General features: G+C 36.6%; 1 protein-coding gene across 1 annotated transcript in view; it reads left to right on the top strand.

The window, feature by feature from the left end:
• The first annotated feature begins 3,518 nt into the window (after window positions 1–3,518).
• ssbp4 (single stranded DNA binding protein 4) overlaps window positions 3,519–21,643 on the top strand; it is a 64,497-nt gene continuing 46,372 nt past the window's right edge. Inside the window, exons 1-3 of the mRNA XM_052590359.1 lie at window positions 3,519–3,689; window positions 12,153–12,225; window positions 16,813–16,874. Of these exons, the coding sequence (XP_052446319.1) occupies window positions 3,634–3,689; window positions 12,153–12,225; window positions 16,813–16,874 (191 nt within the window). The 5' untranslated portion in view covers window positions 3,519–3,633. The remainder of the gene's footprint in view (window positions 3,690–12,152; window positions 12,226–16,812; window positions 16,875–21,643) is intronic.

Here is a 21,643-nt window from a genome sequence, read left to right as displayed (position 1 = left end):
AGATCAGAGGGCTGCCGTGAGTCAGGCTTGAGTCAGTTCTGTGGGTGTTTTGGGTTGTCTTTCCTCTCTGGGGGCCTCACACGCCAGACCCGCCGTTCTCATGGATCCACAGCTTCCAGTTTTCACTCAGAAACAGCGCTTGGATACTATTAGGTTTGCCTAATATCCTAAACCTCTCTGTTTAACGCACTAATTTATTGTGAGGAGATGTTTAAAATGATATTATAAAATTAAAAACACTTTGCTTAAATTTGAAAAACGTAAAGAAAACAGGTGGTATAGCGATATAATGTAATTTATCTAAATTTAAGACACTAATTTAATGTGATTTTTTTATTATAAATATAAAATGCAATTTAAATTTGTGAATTTATATTATAATGCAATTGATTTGCAATGAATGTATGTATTTTATATTATAAAGTAATTAATTTATACATGCATTAACACATAAGATAAATAATTTATAAAATATCTGTGAAAAAAAAAAAACATTTTAAAATTGTTCAGTTTTACAAATGGCTTTTAAGTGGCTATACAGAATAAAGTTATATATAATAAAAAAACATATTTTGAAAAATGCTTGTAACCAAATAGTTGACGGTAGCCATTGACGTCCATAGTATTTTTTTCCTCATTGTGGAAGTCAATGGCTACCGTCAACTGTGCTCAACAGCAGAAACTCGTACAGTTTGTGAACAACTTGTGTGGAGCAATAAATGATGACAGAATATTCATTTAAAAAAAAAATATTGTCAGAGATGAACATTTTGAGTAAAGAATGGCTTAAATTTCCCGTTAATAAGAATTTAGATTCATTTTTAAGAAGATTATGGCTAAATACCCAGCTAAACGTGTGTCTATTAAGAATTATGGTCAAATTTGGGTGCCCATATCAACAATGAGTTTAAAAACACACCCAAAAACAATAATTCAGGAAAGCTGAAGGACTCTGAAGCACGTTTAGCATTTCGCTCGAGATCCAGCTGCATGACGAGACACCAAAGTCGTTTCTGCCATGAGATGTTCCATAGTCTCATGGAAATCACATTTTTGGACGTGTCAGTTCTCATTAAGTGTTATAATTTGAATATTTACAGTAAAATTTCAAGAATGGTGAAACATCAGCAAGCATGAACACTAAACACTAGCGATTACAGAGAGCATATAATCATACTTTATGCCTTGGTTCACCCGCTGATGTCATTAGTCCAGTCATGCTCTTTTAGCAAATGAGACTTTATGAAGATGATAAAACGGAGAGGCATAACTTTCAGATGATGTATTAGACTCTTATTTGCTTTTTATTGGAAATGATTCACCAATTGTGTTGGCCACAATATCCTATGTATGTTCCTGAACCGTACAATGTGCAGGAAGTACAAGCATTCAGACAAACCCTATTTGACTCTTTCCATATGTTTGTAACCATAAAGCTTTATTATGAGTCCCAGGGCTAATGATACATAGTCTTGTTGCTCAATTTCCAATATTTTACTCCTAAAACCCAAAGTACATATGCTAGCCTATATGTACTTGTAGGCCTACACTAGTCTATGTAAAAACTAAAATATACTTTGGGTTTAATTAGATGACATGTTTTGTTTTATAAGAACAGGAAAAACCCAAAATAGGCATAAATTCTTTCGAAAGATGTTTCTATTTAAATCTCTGACTTTGCTACATTGGCATATTTAAGAACAGTTAGAGACACTGTGGAGATCTGGATTTGGAGAAGACACTTGTCTATAGGAAAAACCTCCATTTGCTCTCCATTTAATCTTTTGTCGTTACTTCCATTAAAGTATATTGGTAAGAACAAAACTTGTGAACATAGTTGCTTTTTGGAAATGCACCCCAGATTAAGGTCTGTTGTTCACTATAGACTAGAGCTGTAATCGGGCCTTAAAAGTTAGGCCCGACAGGACCCCGAGCCCGACAAGTACATTTTGATTGACAGCTTTTTTAAAGCCTGAACTCGTTTACAGCCCGATATTATTCAAATGTGCGCAAACACACAGCTCTTTTGCCTTTTGTCAAGAATGAGTCATTTATAGATGTTTTAACATAATTTATTCATAACTAACATAGACTAGACCACTTGGAAGGTTGAATAAAGAAATAAAATAAGTCCTCTGTGACATCTTAACATCTCAGCATTCTAGACATAGGCTCATTTAGCCTATAAATAGACCAATGCACCAATAAAAACGAGTAATTTTTAACAAATTAAATTGAGATAAATTTTAAATTAAGATGAGTATTTGGAAAAGAAATTAAGATAAAGGCTTATGGTCAACCATGGTCAAAACTTTTCCTCACTTCAGACTTTGCCTTAGTTGCTGGTGCAACCAAAATGAGATCACCAGAGGCAAGCCTCCATTACACCTACTCAGCATCCATTTTCGCTTCTCTCTCACGCTAATCAAAACACATCACATGACCGCTCGTTTACCGCGAAAACCGGAGCGCAAGCCCGAGCCCACATAAGATGATATACATTAAGCCCGAACCCTGCAAAGATTTTCAGCTCTGCTATAGACTAGTAGGATAAAGTAAACTAAAGAAGAGCCGATCACTTATGTAAAATTAAAACAAATTATTTGAAAATACAACAATCAAGAAGAAATATTTTTGTTTGTTTACTTGCATATGAATGTGACCATTTACCAGCGTCAGAGAACTGTTAAAGGGTTAGTTCATCCGGAAAATGAAAATTATTTCATTAACGACCCTCATGTCATTCCAAACCTGTAAGACCTCCGTTCATCTTCGGAACACAGTTTAAGATATTTTATATTTAGTCCGAGAGCTTTCTGTGATAAACTTTTTATTATTGTTGTTCATAATTTTTGGGTGAACTAACCCTTTAACATGCCAGTGTGCATATGTAATCCATAAAAAAGTAATGACGTTCTAATTATTTTAAAGTGTAACAATCTAATTTCAAGAAGGTTACTCAATATTTGGAATCCGATTACAGCTCAAATACAGCTCTTAAAAAGATGTCCTGTTCCTTTAAATATTGTGTGTAGTATGCACACAAACACAATCCAAATGACAAAAAAAGATATCATATAGCAATACAAACCAAACCACATCATCTTTCAAATTATCAAACAAACCATCAATTATATGACTGGACAAACAAAAACATTTAGCAATAAAGCGCCTCAGATTCCCAATCTAGTAACACAAGCGTAAATGCTTACTTTTAAAAAACCTCAAAGTCATACACGAAGGCCCGAGGCAATGTTAGCGTCTTTCCCATGCGCCTAGTAAACACTGGAAGAGAGTGTGCGTTCCCCTTTAAGAGGCCCCCACCGCTCCCATCGCGGCGGGAGGCAGAGCGCAGTCCTGGAACAGCGCGAGAGAGGGAAAAAAAATCACCAGCGACCTGTTTCAAGTCCCCCCAATAGAAACTGTGCCTGATTTGTGGCCAATGTTGGAGATGTAAAAAAAAAAAAAAGAGAGAGGAGGAGGAGAAGGAGGGGAGAGAGAGGAGGAGGAGGAGGAGGAGAAGGAGGGGGGAGGGAAAACACTAAAGGGGGTAGCTATGGAGATAGAACGTTTTCCTGGCTGCTTTCTTTGACAGGTGTTGAGTGGGGTAAAAGTCTTAAAACAGAATCCAGCATGTACGCCAAAGGTAAAGGAGCTGTCGTCCCTTCTGATAGTCAAGCGAGAGAAAAGTAAGTGAATCGCGCGCGCTTTAAAGAGTCTCGCCTTGCTTATCACGGACTCGCAACTTTCTAAAACTGTGCGTGCTATTGTTTGAAGGTGTATTTAGTGCGAACTTGCGCTCCGGAGTGATCGTCCCCGAGTCTTCTTAACTTTACAGCCGCTTGGAGCACTTTAACGCGTTGAGCCGGCCGTGCGTTTTCGATTTTATTGAAGTTTTGGTGCGCACGTGAACGCTTGAGCCGTCCATCGCATCCAGTCCGAGTGATGTTGCATGCTCGCATCTCTCATTTTGTAGCTTGTGCGTCTTTTGCATGAATATTGCACGCCGTGCATCTGTTGTTTACGAGTTACACTGCTGGATAAACGCATCCGAGCCCTTTCATTACAGTTTTCGGACCTGTATTAAAGTTGTGGAGGTGTTTGGTAGCCGTTCGTGTCTATTTGATCTGGTTTATTTCTTATTTAATGCTATTTTGCATCTCATCGCGTGTGTATATGCATGTTTTTGCTTTAAAGCGAACTAAAAAATAAGTTATTTGAGCAATTCCGACAAATTAATGCGTACATGTTCCCGGTGTTTTGTGGTTTGTTGCAGTGCAAAGTACCGGTTTTTATGAACACTCGTGGTGCTTCAAGTTTTGCTGACTTTTCCATACTGCGAATTGTAATATTTTATGGTAATACATCACCATGTGATCTTTCCACTGTTGTGTACAATCTGTTGCCATAGAAGCAACCTTACAAATCTTAAATGTAAGCTGTATTATTCATAAATCTTGTCATATGGGGTCGAAGGTTACCGTGTCAGACTTGGAGACTGATAGGACGTTTATTATGGGAGTCTGAGATGATTTGCAGCTGTTTTGGAGATCTAACATGCTTCGAAAGAAAGAATGTAAGGAGATATTGGTAGTCATAGTTAAACTGAATGAGAAGATGATGTAAAGAAGATCAGAATCCAAGAGAAGTTGCTTACAAGAGATTTTTTTTAAGTTATTTCATCATTCAAGCGTTGTTATTTACTTCAAAACCACTCCTTTCAATGCTTTCTGATTGTTTTTGCATGAAAAGCTAACCAAAAGTTTGCGTTGTACCAGGTGTATGCAAAAGTTGCTTATAAACTAGGTGTTTTTTTCCCAAGAAACGTGCAAGTAAGGGTTTAAAATGATCATTTTGACTCTTAAACTGCTAAACACGAAGTGGTGTGTTGCTCACACAGGTTATGTGAGGATGTAGACGGCTCCTCAAGTGTTGGTTAACACCGCAGGTTTCCGTTTCATTTGTTCTGTCATTGGTGGTTAATAAATTTGTCAGCACTAGTCGAGCAAAAATGCCATGAAACTTCTCAAGGAACTGATTTAGGATGTACTAACGAAGTTTAAACATCATTCATCGGCGTCCTTGGCAGGTTCGCTTGGAGAAACCACTTAAAAAAAGTGAACTTGGAGGACTCCACGAATCAATAATGTCAAGTTTATTGCAGCATTGTTGACTTTGATTAGTTTTGAACGGATTTCAAAGCTCGAGTTCATCAGAGTTTAGCATCCACAGGTTCGATCTAATTCCGCGGATCAGTTGGAACGCCACGAGAAATTGCGTGGCGTGTTTTTTGTAGTCGAAATGAATGAAAACCGATTCTGATCTAGGTCTCCATCTCGTTTCCCCCCCAACATCTTGAGCACTCCTCTGGCTTCCCTGAGTTTATTGGTGTGTCTGAGAGGCAGCGAGTAGGTCTGAATGCATGGTTTTGATTTCATCCAGATGGTTCAGCCTCCTTCATAGAGGTGTTTTCAGCCACATATAAAGGGAATCAAGCGTGCACCCAGAAACAGGACGTTGTTCTTATGAAGAGCGTCTGATTTGCTCTGTTTTGAATAAACGTTGCTCTCAGACGTGGATGGGAATCAATTAATTTTCCATCTTCGATAGCTGGATGTATGGCTTTCTAAGTTTACTTTGAAGAGAGATGTTCTCTGTAATTATTTAGGGGCATATTTAATGATCTAACGCGGAAATGTCTGTTTTGTGCGTGCGTGTTTGGAAATCTTTTCTAAAAGAGCGCTCGCTCGGCTTTCATCAGAATAATTGAGATGGATTGCCTCATGAAAGTTTATCAACATTTTTTATTTAGCACTATTGCTTTGCTGAATTTTTCTGTCAATCTTCGGTTATTATGAATGAAAGATCGGCTAAGTTGGGTCAAAAAGTACAAGGATGTGGAACAAGGCCACACCAACGATATTAGGACAGCACTTCTCATGATGTCAGTGGAATGTCAGGCCACTTGTGATTGGTTGCAAATCATTTATTGATTAAAGTCCATTGGGTTGCACATTTTGCCCAAAAGTTGCATATAAGGCACTTATGTTCAATAGTTTTTTTTTCTGGTAAATTTCTGGTTTAATGCTTCCAACAGAATATTTGATCAAAACAGTAGGGATGCATTTTAAGCTAAAAGTGCTAGGCTATATTCCTTTATTGTTTATTTTTGTATATTTACTTTTATATTACAATTTTTTCATCATGTAACAGTCACTTATTGTCAATGTTTAATTTCAATAATAATTTATAACATTGTAAATTGTAATCTTTAGAAAATCTCAAAATATTTGTAATAATAGCTATTTATTAGAATTTTCATGCCCAAGTTTGCCTAAAATCATTGTTTTTAGAGTCTATTATTAATTTATTTAAATGCAAAATTCTATAAAATGTAATGTTATCCATTTATTAACCAATAAATAATTTCCATCTTATTGGTATCGGCCAAAATTATAAAATTGGTGCATCCCTACAATTTAGCAATTTTGCAAATGCCAGCATGGTTGCTTTCTTGACATTCACTCAAGAAATTTAATATTAACTCCAAAATTGCTAGTACATTTTCTAATTAATTACAAAGAAACAGTAAATAATACATTGAATTAAATTGAAAATTTTAAGGATAAACATTGAAATTGTATTTCTTATGAAACATACTCCAGTAATCTTTGTTTTTGTTTACAACTTTAGAAATTGTATTTTCTTTTACAGTGTGCCATCATCCTCAATAAAGTACTCCAGATGAAAGAAAATGTGTAAAACAGGTTTCTGATTAGCTTTTTTTTTGCCAAAGTTGGGTCCTGAGGTGAAACTAAAGACTCCCTGATGCCTTAAAACTCCACTTCTAAACTTCAGCCACCTTTTTCAGCTCTCCTCACATGCTGTTCGTCTTCACACGAGACCCTGCAGCTAAATTATTGAAATGGAGACAGCAAAGTTCATTTGTTAACTGTCTGCGCTTAAGCTAGCTAAACTTGGCTCTGCCTCTTTCATGTATAAACGGAGCCTTGACTGGGAGCCTCGGGCGAGATGTCAAGGTTAAGTCAGGAGAGCTCATCATGATGAGACTGGACACACAGCGAGCCGCCATGCCTGAATGGCAGAGCAAAAGCAGAACCTCGTCAGATATGCCTGTCCATCATTGCTGTATCGACATCCACGCAGCCGTTCGTACGCCGCTGTCAAGGTCTAAATTATCCCTGCTGCGCGGCTCTCACAAGCAGGCGTGTGAAAACGATAGCCCTCGACTGGTCTTACGGAGTCATTAATCTAAATATTAAGTCAATAGGTCCGCCTTCCTATTGCACCCCGAGCTGTTGTATTGCATGAGGATTAGTCGAACGCACACTGAGCTTCTCAGCCTGTTGATCCTCCACCTGCGGTCTCGCTATTAGTCGAAATACTGATATGTTCCTCTGTCAGTATGACAAAAAGCGTTCCCCGAAGCCCACTGTAGATGAAGTCCTTCTCAATAATGCATCAGGCAGAAAGCAGGAACCCATCAACAACCTGCAGAAGCTCCTCAGATCATCCAGGGCTGACGATGAAAATTTCATCCGGCCACTCGTGAGAATCTCCGTTTGATCCATCTCAATGCCAGTTGGGTTCATACGAGCTGACTTGCGCTGTCGAGTACATGCCACTGTCTAGAGGTCAGGTGTTCAATAAACCAATTAATGTAGGGCTTTGCATGCAAACGACATCTTCAAATTGGCCAGCCAGTGGAATGCCTGACAAAATAGTTGACTAGTCTTAAAGTCCATTCACTCCAAGAAGATAAAGGCTGGTTTTAAACGGGTCATATTGTGTGATTTCAAATTTTCCTTTCTCTTTGGAGTGTTACAAGCTCTTGGTGCATAAAGAAGATCTGTAAAGTTTCAATGACTGAAGTATCTAATCCAAAGAGATATTCTTCATCAAAGTTAAGATTCTGCCACGCCCTCCTAAAATGGCTCGTTCTAACTCGCCCTACATTTCAATTCAATATGTGGAAATATTTGCGTATTGCCACCCAAATGTTAATGCTAAGAAAGAAGGCATGGTTTCAGTAACACAGTTAGTGTTGAAGCAGCCATGTCCGGGAGATGCTATGTGTATCTAGGCGAAAGCAAAATCATTTTATTTGGCCTTCTGAAAGTAGATGCATTTAGTTTCAAATTTTATGGACCATTGTTTCGTAAACCTAGGAGAGGAGGTCATTCTGACTTTGCAACAAACAATCTGGTGCTTCTGAGTCAGCTACTGGAAGAATGTTTTATTACTAGTTTAAGTATTTGCTATTGACTGTTCAAATGTGGAGTTTTGCACATCGCGTTTGTGAAAGTGACATTCAGCCAAGTATGGTGACCCATACTCAGAATTTGTGCTCTGCATTTAACCCATCCGAGCAGTTGGGGGTTCGATGCCTTGCTCAAGGGCACCTAAGTCGTGGTATTGAAGGTGGAGAGAGAACTATACATGCACTCCCCCCACCCACAATTCCTGCCGGCCCAAGACTCGAACTCACAACCTTTCGAGTGTCACTGTCGTTGTCCGTGGCTTGTGTCCTGCAAACACATATGAGCTTCATCACTGTGTCTGTCACGTGACTCTGTTCCCTTTTCGACTTGAACTGAAGGACATTATTAACTGTCTTTCCGTTTATTTAGAAAGATGAAGCTCGTGATTATGGAAAGGGGCGTTACATTTCCGACGAGTGCTTGCAGTGATCAGCCAATTACAATGCACTGGGTCAGTTGACCAATCAGAGAACACTGCTTGTGTCGAAGGAAGGACTTTGTAGAAACAACGAATTTGAGAGAGGCAGAGCATAGAGGACCTACACTAATGTACAGTATTTGAAAAATAATGTTTTTTGAACATTAAAGAATGTCAACATATTCTGTTACAGCAAATACTTTAAAAAAGCATCATATGGACCCCTTTAAAAAGTGTTCCAATTCTATGAGAATAGAGAAGTTCACACTACAACTATAATGATAGCAGCGTTGAGGAACAATATTGTTGGAACAACTTTCAGAATTATTTTTTCTAGCTGATGAAAAACATTGACGGCCAATCAGAATCCACTCGACTTAAAAAAAAACTTAAGCAATTAGTATGGCAGATAGCAAAACTGTGGCGTGCTTATAGTAAACAAAACATTATGTTCTGATTGCGTGGACACTAATATAGTTATCGTCATGGTTATCGTAATTAAATACCTGGAGCATTTAAAGTGGCAACTGAAAAAACTGCAGCATGCACTTATAATAAACACTGTTAATTGTCTGTGGATGTCGACGTTAAAAAAAGTAAATATTTAATGCAGCAAGTGACAAAACCACAGTGCACGCTTGTAATAAACAGACTGTTATCGTCCGTTGGTGTGGAAGCTAATTTAGTTCTAGATGTAATTATCGTATCGTTATCTTAAAAAGCTTGAGCATTTAAAGGGATACTCCACCCCCCAAAAATTGTTTTGTCATTTAATCTCTTACCCCCATGTCCAAATTTTCAATTTGGGGCTGAGTATCCCTTTAATGGAGTACCGTAGTTAACTTTCTCTCTTCATTTGAAAATAAATTAAGGTTGTTGAGGAAAACATTCCAGGATTTTTCTCCATATTTGGTCTTCAACAGGTATCAACGGGTTGAAGGTCCAAAGTGCAGTTTCAAAGGGCTCTACACGATCCCAGCCAAGGAATAAAGGTCTTATCTAGTGAAATGATCAGTAATTTCCTTAGACAAATAAAAACAATAGGCTACTTTTTAACCACAAATGCTTATCTTGCACTAGCTCTGCGATGTGCATGCGTGTCTTCACACATTGCGTAATCACATTGGAAAAGTTACTCATGGTTAGTTCTTTGTCTGTGTACTTGTGTTCAAAAAAAGTAGGTTTGGCCAAAAATTCAAATGTTCTCCTCCACCTTCAAAATCATCCAACATTGTTGTTCTACCTTATTTTGTAAAGGGCATTTGACTTTCGTTGCACTTTTACTTTATAAACAGTGGGTTGGTACTTCCGTTATCGGTATGGTTATCATTTTTAAAAAGCTCAACCATTTAAAACCGCAGACAACAAAACTGTAGTGTGCACTTACATTAGACAACATTATTGTCTGTTGATGTGAACGCAATTATAGTTGTCGTTATAGTTAAAGTTCTTAAAAAGCTGGAGCATTTAAAGCGACAGGCAACAAAACTGCATTGCGCACTTATAATAAAGACTGTTATCGTCTGTTGATGTGAACGCAATTATAGTTACAATATAATTATTGTTCTTGAAAAGCTTGAGCAGTTAAAAAAACTGGTGACAAAACTGCAGCATGTGCTTAGAATAAAATATTATTGTCCATTGATGTTGATCATATAGTTATATAGTTATCATTCTTGCTGTGAATGGTCCTTTAACTGGGGAAACCGATGGGATGCTCATTTAAGATGGATTTTGTGTGACAGATTGAGTTTTTTGACTCTGGCGACTAAATGTTAAAAAAAGAGTTGATGTAATCACCCAAAAAGATTGCAAAAAATCTCGTAATTAATAAAAGATTTTGCTCATTTCATCTAGGTGTTTTCTTCCAAGTTGAGGAAGTCCATCATTTTAAGAATGACGTGAATGGGTGGGCGATAATGGTCTTCTGAGGTCAGACTGTCAGGCAGTTGATGGATGTGGGTGTTCGTGAACTTATCACATCACTGGTTGCTTCTTGTCACATTGCCGGAAGAACCTGTGCAAATGTTCTGTGTTTTTGAGAAAATGAAGTGTGACATCAGTTCCGCACCAATTTCCATTTTTCTAAATGTTAAAAATGAGCGTTATTAAATTAGAAGCAAAACTCTGAGATCTTTCCCTGCATTGCACAAAAGTACAACTTTGTTGACAGCTGTATATACTTGAGGGGAGCTCCTTAAATGAGTACGTCTGATGAAACACCGAGAAATAATTCAGACGTTTGAGGGGAAAATGAGTTCTTGGTATTTGATCCTTGAATCCGTTCTTCTTCTCTTTAAACAATATTGGGGAGTGTTCAGTGTGGATACATAATGCATTTTTGTTAGGGCTGTCAATTTTAATTTTAAATTTTTTTTATTAGTTACAGAAATTAATCGGATCAATATTCGCTGAAAAATATGAAGACATTTACACTTGATTGCATTTAGATTAGTTTAATGTGCATTACAAAGTGGCTCTTAGAAACATTGATTTCATTACTCTGATGGTTGGAAAACTCCAAATTAATTTATGATTTCAAGTAATTATGAGATTTTTTTAGGGGGTTATTTTTGTAATTTATGTTTATTTAACTAAATCACATTATTTATTTATTTTTAATAGACTAACTGCACCAGATTACTTAATTTAGTCTTGATTAATTATTGGTTTAATAAAGGCTACTTTCAATTTAGCTGCTACATTTCAAAATGTGCTGTGCGGAATCCATGTTTTGAGTCTGTGCATGTTCTTTACTGATATTTACTTCAATAATTAAAAATTAAACCAGTTAAAAATGAAAAATTTGAGTTTATTTAATTAAAAATACATATTTACCAGCCAGGCAATATAGTATTATTTTTGTTAATTTGTATGCTAATATTTATATGCAAATACAAGCATACTAACATTCAAAATATATATATTTTTCAATTTTAATAGATTTTACCCTACTGTCATATGAGCACCCAATCAGTATATTTTTGAAGTAACAAGAAACAACATTTCTTATTATTCTCAATGTTGAAAAAACTTGCTGCTTAATAATTTAATTCATTTTATTTGTGGCAACCATATTTTTTTTTCAGGATTTATCAGTGAATGGAATATTCAACATAACTGGCCACAAACTTTTGAATGGTTGTGTGTATATTTGTTGTGGTATCAATCGGTGTAAATGAATTGGACTTGTATTGATATTGACTTCATAAACCTATATATATTTGTTTTTGTTTTTTTTTCTTCATTTCCAAGAATGCTTTGCGACTAAGCACTTGTGAGGTTTCAACATGCACCAAAGTTAATTGTTGCAGTGTGTTTGCTTGTCCATCTAGTATGGGAGAGCCTGTGGAACTGCATTTTTCTCACTTGGAGTTTGGGAACAACCCAAAACAGACAATATATTGAACTGACTGAGATTTAAAATGCCTTTTTCCTCTTTTGTCTTGCAGGTTAGCTTTATACGTGTATGAGTACTTGCTGCATGTTGGCGCACAGAAATCGGCACAGACCTTCCTGTCAGAGGTAAGCGGTCTTGCACAATCTTCTTCTCCAAGCAAACAGTTGTTATTGTCTACTCAGAAAAAACGAATATTAACTCAAGCCAAGTTTGAGGCCAGAATTTAATACTTTTTGGTTGAGACTCGACTTGTTGTACGTTTTATTCATATTGATTAATCAATTCCAATTGCTTTTTGCAAGTTACTTTTTGTAATATAGAGAGAATTTAGTTTCTCATTACAACACTGTAAAACTCTGATATCTGATATCGTTTCTCCAAAGTGTTCTGCATTTATCTGCTAAAACAGTCCAAGGTCTTGATCAATAAATGGAAGTGTCATTGCTATGATATTACATAATGTGTCACCAGTGTTTCTAAAAATCAGTTTGAGTGCCACTGAGGGGGCGCAATCACAGCATTAACGTTTGTGCTGCTACTACTAGCATGGTAAAGTGGATTGTCGTTACAGGTTTGTGAAGCGGTGGAGCTTCTGCTGTAGATGTGTCAGTGCTGTTTTCACTATATGAATGTTATGTAGAGCTTGAGTACACTACATGTCTGGAGTGGAGGTGATGCCACCACTTGTGTTTAGAACCGCTCTCAAACACAACTGCGTGTTAAAAGTCTGATTTAACGTTGGCCTTGGTGGGAATAGGTGAAATTGGTTTGTAACATAGCCTGCTCTCGATCTCCTGATCTGCTGTAATGCTCTCTTTAAAGGCCGATCAAAGAGTTGGTTTGGTTTGTCGTCTTTGTAGAACATCTTTAAAAGTTTGTTAGCCTATACTTGAATGAATGAGGAAGCCAGTTTATGTGGAACTTGATTTAGTTGCATTTTTGAAGATTTTTCCAACTTGCGGGCTTGAAATCATCCCATAATGCTTTAATTGTGCTTTGTTGAAGTCATTCATAGTTGTTATAGGGCCCTGTGAAATGTTTTTTTTTTTTTTTTTTTAAAGATCTGTTTGAATTGTTTCCAAATTGCATTTTTACCATTTTAGTTCTTTTGGATTTAGTTTTTTTGTTTTAATTTGTGTAGGCCCTATTTTAATGGTTAAATAAAATTGTATTAATCACAAAGCATGTCTAATTAATTGAAATCATTAAAATGACAATATTAAACAGCAGTTTATTTAACAATTAACAAAAAATAAAATTAAGGCCCTATGAATTGTTTTGCTCAAATTCTGTTTTTTTTTTTTTTCTCAAATTTTATTTTCCATAAATTTTATGTAGGCCTTTTCCATTGTAATGGTTTAATTTAAATATTAATAATCAAAGCATCTCTAATTAATTAAGGGATATATAATATATATATATATATATATATATATATATATATATATATATATATATATATATATATATATATATATATATATATACAATATATATATATATACAATATATATATATATATACAATATATATATATATATACAATATATATATATATATATATATATATATATATATATATATATATATATATATATATATATATATATATAATTTTTTTTTTTTTTTTTTTTTTTTTTTTCTTCTTCTACATTTTTTCCATAAATACAGTGTTGTGTATTTACATTTTTCTGCTAAATTTGGTAAATAATTTTTATGGTGGAAATGTCTTTATAAAAATAATGTTTTAATCATAATTTTATTAGTAGTAGTAGTACTATCATTACATTAAGTAGTCTTTCTGTCACAGTTTCTTCAAGTTAAACCAAACTCTTATTTTGGTGGGTTGTTGTGAAGTCCTTTAAGTTTCTGATTGAATATGATATGACAATAGTTTTTCTAAAATGGAATGGTAAAATGCTTATGAAGTGACCCTCAAAGAGCAGTTGTGAAGATTGTATTTATGTGTTTATGTACTCCTATATTGAGGCGGCAGAGGCAGAAAACACAGCGAGCGTCGCGTGGGCGACTTCAGTAAATGTGTAGCAAATGATACGTTAATTTACACGGAGACATGCAGAACATGCAGGATTCATATAGTACTTTGTTGTATCCATTCAAAATTAGGCAAATTCCATAACATTTTGTGTTACACAGAAAATTAAGTTTTTATTACTGGATTCTACGATTTCGCAGATAATGTTTATGCTGAACTCCTTGTTGTTAGAAGCAGGTAGGGGTGGGTGATATGGGTGACATTACCAATGTTTGGTAAACATGTGAGTGAGTAATTTATGACAGAAATGACATTTTAGGGTGAACTACCTCTTGAATGACAGTTGACTGCATGTTAAGTACTGTCCCTTTAAGAGCTGCACACATCTAATATACAGGCACACATTTGTTTTTCTCTCAACTGTTTACTTTCATTTTAGACATAACCAACTGAGACTATATGTAAACCTTGTGTGTTTTGACAGTATAAGTGCAGAAGATAAGTTGGTTCAGTAATCAGTATGGGAATAAGTACAGTGTCCTGTGAGAGTAATTCTACAGCTGAGTTAACACTGAGGTGAATGTATGTGACGTTGTACAGTATATTGAGAACTTCAACTGATGCACATGATACTACGATATTTCTTCAAAAGCAGATTGTGTAGATTTTTTTTATTATCCATGATCAAAAATAATCATATGGCACACCTCTAGAAGCAGGTGATGTCCATTCAGCTTTTCAGGTTATAATTTGAAGGACTACAGGAGGCACTTTTGACAAGATTTTGTTTGTAGTTATAAAGATGTGTAAATGTTAATTGTTTGACATTATAAGACATTAATGAGATTGTGTAACTCCTCTTTAGTGCTTCAGGACCTTTACAGATTGTGAACTTTTTAAATGTTATCATCTATCTTATTGCATTTGCCGCGGTCCTCCGGTACCTGCTGTGTCTGTTTATGCGGCTATCATTAAGCGCTCACAGTGGACTTCCAAAAGCGCCCTGTGTTTCTAAATGTTTTGTTCAGACAAAGTTTGACAAAGATAAAGCACTGTGCCAAAGTCTGGCCTTGTGCTTGTGAGAATCTCCAGGGATCTTGGTCAGACAGGTGAGATGTTGTTGTTCCTGAGTTTTAGCCAGAATACCAAGATAAGTGCTAAAAAGTACTGCCTTAATTTTTTACTTATTTATTAAATACCTGTGTACTACAGTACAATATCATAATTTCACACAAATTGCAGAACTTAAAAAACGCAATATGTTGAGTGAGATTCATAAAAAATTTAAACGAACATAACACTCCAAGTAAAATAGTGATGATCATTTACGAAAATAAAAACACTACTGAGCCATGAAAATATACTGCACTGTAATTTAAAATAAATACTATATCATAACTTGATCACTTATGTTAGTTCATAGTGCATGAACTAATATTAAAATACAGCTTAATAAAAAAAAATTATTAGTAAATGATGAAAAAAAAAATACTTGTGTAAAGTGTCCTGAAAGTGTTTTTGATAAATTGGTTGACTTCTGATTTTTATGATGAAATGTAATCATAATTGATGGTCAAATATTTTTGGGAAGAAGCTGGCCAGCTGGCCATCTTGGTTACATTTATTTAAAAGAAAAATGTAGTTTTTATATTATTATTATTATTCATTGCAGGTTGTATCATAAGTCCTGTACATTGTTGAAATGAAAAGTAATATATTTGAGCATAAATTTACAAATTGAAAGTGTGTCATTATATTGAACTGTTGAACCCTACACTTAGACATCTTAAAATAATGCGTTATACTGATGTTAAGTGCAAAGTATTTTATCGATCATTACTAAATCTATCGACAGTGATAGTTTAATTGCATTTTAATTGCCTGAGGATGTTTATTTGTTGCATTAGGTATTGGGACAACAAAATTTGGTTATCAATCCAACCCAATAACATAGTTTTAGAATGGTGAATATAAGCCGTATATTCGTGCTAAATTAGACCGTACACCTTAAGTAAATATTAAAGAGTCAACAAGTAAACAGATGGCTGTGTTTACCAACGTTTCAGTGTTTTTGTAAAGGCAGTAGGGCGTCAAAGATGCGTGCCGTCGACAGTCGTCATTACCGCCGTTGTTATTTAATTAGGCGAACGCTCGTCAGATCTCGAGACCTTCGCGCAGGCACACTTGTACACCGCAGGGGAGGTCTTTCGGCCCAGGCAGGTACACAGCAGGAGGACGCACCTGTGCATTGAAGCTTAATGAGGGAGCAGTCACCTACTTGTTCCCTTTGCCACCTCACAATTACTGCTGAAATTCCCTCTACTTACACCTTGGACCTCAAGGGGCTACACAGCTCTGCACTGATCAGCACAAACACACACACACACACACACACACACACACACACACACACACTTTAAAACATTGTTAATCAGTCCCTTACATCAGGGAGACGCCGAATAATGCACATCAGCTTTTCGGGTGCATAGTTATGGACAGGGCATGTTATAAAATCGATATGTCTGCTTGGAAAAGTACCATCCGTTACAGTGGTAGGCTGAGTAGGTGTAATCTGTAAAGAGAGAGTGAACGTGACCTGATTTGGTGTGGAAATTGTAATGGAGCTTTTTAACTGTAGTTCATGCCTTGTGAACCTGGTCTATTCATACTTGACCTCTTTTCCTCCGTCTCTCTCTGTCTGTTTCTACCTTTTTAGATCCGATGGGAGAAGAATATCACATTAGGAGAGCCTCCTGGATTCCTGCACTCATGGTGGTGGTATGTATCGATCTTGTAACTCAAAACCCCCTAACATTCTCTGACGGTATGGCCATGCTAGCTGTTAGCAGCAGTAGAGGAGCCTAAATGAACGCAGGGCCATTATTCTTGGATCTAGGTGTTTGTATGTTGCCATACAGCACTTAGTCTGTTTTATACACAGACGTTAGTGTAAAATGCTGTGGAAGGATTTGAAGATCTTAATGTATGACTCTTGTGTTGGTCTATTTCTCTGTGAACCTTAGCCAGGATAGAGGGCATTTTAATTTGAATTAATTACGTAAATTAAAATTAGGCTGTGAGGGGTCGACAGTACAGTCCTTTCAGTTAGATCTAATATTCACAACCATGTTGGAAAAAAACAGGATTGTGTTTAATAGGCTTCTTAGCTTTCTTAAAAAGCAAGTTTCCCTTGGTCAGCCAAAAGAGAACCCAGACTCTGATCGTCAAATGAGTAGTTCACTTCCAGAATGAAAATTTCCGGATCCTGATTTCCTCACCCCCATGTCATCCAAGAGGATTTTTCTTCAGTCGAAAAGAAATTAAGGTTTTTGAGGAAAACGTTCTGTGATTTTTCTCCATATAGTGGACTTCAACAGGGACCAATGGGTTGAAGGTCCAAATTGCAGCTTCAAGGGGCTCTGTGCAATCCCAGCTGAGGAATAAGGGTCTTGTCCGGTGAAACAACCAGTCATTTTCTAAAAACTTTTTAACCACAAATGCTCGTCTTGCACTTGCTCGACTTATTGCATTATGTAGTCAACTTGGAAAGGTCACATGTGATGTAGTTAGAAGAACCGACCCAATGTTTACAAAGCGAACGTCAAACTCCCCTTACAAAAAAAAGCCTGTCAAACAGCGCCTGATTATTGAACTAAGTTATCGTTTGTGCTAATACTGTCAAAACACATAAGGTTTACATGTAGACTCAAGTTGGTTATGTCTAAAATGAAAGCAAACAGTTGAGAGAAAAACATATACACACCTGTATTTCGCACCTGTGTCTTAAAGGGACAGTAGGTCTATTAAATATGCAGCCTACTGTCATTGCTGTCAAAGGATAGATCCCCCTAAAAATTTATTTATTTACACACTGTCACATAGTCCAAAACCTGTATTAATTTCTTTTTTGTGCTGAACACAAACAAAGATATTTTGAGGAATGTGGGTAACCAAACAGTTGTTGGTCCACATTGAATTTGATAATAGCAAAGAATACTATGGAAGTCACTGTGGACCAGCAATTGTTTCGTTTTCCACATTCCTCAAAATAGCACTTATGTTCAGAAGAAGGAAGAAACTCATTCAGGTTTAAAACCACTTTTGAGTGAGTCAGTGATGGTATAAAAATAAAACACGATGACAGAATTGACAGACAGCTGACAGAATTTTTATTTTTAGGATGAACTATTCCTTTAATGTTAATAAAACAAAAAAACACAAAGAGAAAAGTCTCTCACTCTCTCACTCACTGCTCTTGACTGAAGAAATTTAATACAGTTGCTTTAGGAATCACCCTCACAATTCACATCTTCACCCTCTTTAGCCTAAATATCTGCCATTATTTTTTTGTTACCTTGAAAGGTTTTGTCTTTTATAATAGGCAAATTAGTTTGGCTTTAATGCTCAGACAACTTGCAAAATTGTACAACCAACATGACACAGAATTGTGATATTCCTAAATAAAAAAAAAAATTCCATATCGCCCACCTATACTTCAACCAGTTGGCCACTATTGATTTCCTCATAAAACATAATTTCTTTGCGACTGAAGATACACTAAACAAGAAAGAAGTGAACAAGGCTACTCCTTTAACCAGCTTTTTTGGTAGTAAAAACTTGGCTAAGCTAGTGGACTTGCTAGACTAGCAAGAAACTGCCATAAACCAGTTTGCACTTGCTTGGAAATTCATGCTCATCTAAGCTGGTATTTACAACAGGGAACCCTAGTGTCCTAGAGGTTTTGTTTTTTTCTCCTCTGGCAATTTTTCGGAAACATTCATTTTCAAAATTTTGCCAATCCAACTATCGAGCCCAAGGCGCACAACAGTAGAACCAATCGAACAGACTGTACCCCTATCCATTACAGCCTTATTTCACTGGATCCAAATGAAATATGGCGTCTGTCCTGACTTGGGTCCATTGGAGACTCTCATGTTTGTCTGGATTTCAGGTTATGTTTTTAGCTTACTCAAAAACAAGATCAGTGTGTATAGATCAGGTTCACATTGAGGCGTGTGTTCATTTATCACACTCCGCTTATTTTCCATCTTGGATTACTGGCTCCCCTCTGTGAGATTATTAGGAGTCTAGTAGGTTTTGAAGAGTCCCTGTATGGTGTTGACACTATTGGAGGAGCGTTTGTCTGGAGCTGTAACACGTGGTGGGGTGGGGTGGGGGGGTCGTGTCGGGGTTTAGGGACTCGGAGGGGCCACAGAGTACCGCCCTCTTCACCAACCCCCCTCCCCCAAACAAAAGGGCCAGATGGTAAGGGAAAGCCAACCCCTCCCCCATGTGCGTACCCCCACCAACCTTTGTCTGGAGGCCTGTCCTTTGTTTGCGGAAGAACCCTCAAACGGATTAACTCCTTGCATTCCAGTCTTCTTTGTGTTAAACAGCCAAATCTCCTTCTCTGCTGCCCCCCCCCCACCCCCTTTTGCATTTTCTTCCCTTCTGTCTAAGGCAGTTTCCTGTTGTAAGGGGGTTTGAATGGTAGCACCAGGCTCTGGGGTGGGGCTGAAGGGGGTGGAGGCAAAGTTTGGTGAGAGGGGCAGTCATCCACATCTGTCGTAAGGCAAGCAAGGGGTTGGGGGTGGTGGTTTTGGTTGGGGTACAGGTGTGGATGGCAAAGGATAAAGGATGACCGTTTGCGATTTATCTTGCACATACATTAGTTTAATCACTGTCTGGTAAGAAAGGAGAAAGTCGAGCGACAAAAACATGGATTTACTTTCAGATGATCTAAAGCTGACACCTTTCTTTGTGATTGGTAGAGATAACAGTAAAGCCACAAAGAAGTTTTCACCTCAAGCGCATTAATTTAAATGCGACCAAGCAATGCAGGAAACAAACAAAAAAAGTGAAACGCCGTTATGATTGTGTGTGCATTTAAAGTTCATCTGGATGCAAATGAAAAAACGGTAGAACACAACATGTCTTAAAATAATCAATCATACTGCATAATTTTTTTCTTCTATGACATAAGTCTGCAAATAAAAAGGCAGCTGATTTACATCTTACACTGATAAACTCTTAGGTCAGGTCATGTTTTACAATATTGCTTTGATGCTGAGAGCAAAAGAAACATATGTGGGTTAACATATGGACATAAAGCATTTCTTTTATGTTGTTTGGTTACGTCTTTTTGTTGCATGAGCGTTCAATAATTTTCTAATATGTATTTTCTGTGTAGTACTTCTGATGTATTGCATCATGTTTTTGTATTAAAAATATGATGGATTAATTCAGTCTTTTTATGTTTTAATAGGTAAACTTGAATGACTTCTTGCTGAATATATAAAAAATATGTTAAATTGAGGTATTGGAAGTTGTTTTTCTGGGTGTATTTTTTTTTTTTTGTATTATCTATTATCAAAAGGAAAAAATGTTGGAGACATGGTATGGTGGGAAGTGTACGAGTACAGGCCTGTTGCAAGTGCGGGCAACCAGTGTTCGAATCCAGTTGTTTAGGTCATTGCCCAATCCCAATTGCCCCTTTTATTTTCCCACTGATCACTTGCTGTAATATATTAATTTAAAAAATACCTCTAGTTTTTCTTGTATGTATTTTAAGTTTTTATTTTGTTTCAGTATAGCTTTATTTTTTACATGACAATATTTTGGAAAATTTCACACTTAGTAGACTGATATAAGTGTCACACTTCTTTGTGTTTTAAAAGCCACTCAGGTATGTCGTAGTGTCATCACACCAGTGAACTTTCCTACATTTTCTCTGTGTACATGCAAAGAACACAAGCATTAAACAGGTTTTCCTGCTGCAATCAAGGTAACCGAACTTACTTAAAAAATGAAAATCCATTCCTTCCCACCTTGATGTGTGTCTAGTTGCAGCTTTTTAGTAACAAAGTGTAACTGGCGTCTTATTTCATTTCCCCTGCACCCTGATTGGATTTGAGATGGTCCTGCTGTCTCCCTCCAGCAGCTTTCCGACAAAGCTGCAATCTCTTTAACGGCAGCTGATAGATATGATAATGCTGCCTGGCTTTATTGTGCACTGACTGAAGGGCGAAGAACAGGCATGACGTTGCTCTGTCAAAGGGCCTTTCTTGCTTTTTCTTTTCCCTTCCTTTCACCTGTTTTATTTGTTTTCTGGTTTATGGCTTCTGTAGGATGTGAGGTGTTAATGTATGGTACCTCCCGCTGAGCGCTCATTTACACACTTATCTATGGTTCTTGTAATGCATCTTGTCTTCCTTTTTTCTTTTTTCTTTTTTTTAAAGAAAACTTCTCTCATTTAGATGGAGTGGATCATTCCCACCATTGTTATAAATATATCACTTACACATAAAGGAATAGTTGACCCGAAAATTCTTACAAATACGTGACTTTATGTCCTCTGTGAAACTTAAGAAGTGAGTTTTTGAAGAACATCTTGACATGAATGATGACTAAGGCTATTTTTCAAAAATGACAAAAAGCAACAGTGGTCCAAAGAATGCTATACCAGTTTTTGAAGCTTTACAATGGCTTCGTGTGAAGATCAGACTAAAATGTAGGCCTATGTGCCCTAGCTGTTCTTGATGTTCATG

Source organism: Carassius gibelio, chromosome B22 (assembly GCF_023724105.1).
Source record: "Carassius gibelio isolate Cgi1373 ecotype wild population from Czech Republic chromosome B22, carGib1.2-hapl.c, whole genome shotgun sequence".
NCBI classification, from domain to species: Eukaryota; Metazoa; Chordata; class Actinopteri; order Cypriniformes; family Cyprinidae; genus Carassius; species Carassius gibelio.
Note: the sequence above shows the minus strand (reverse complement) of the source record. Positions and strands in the feature narration are given on the sequence as shown.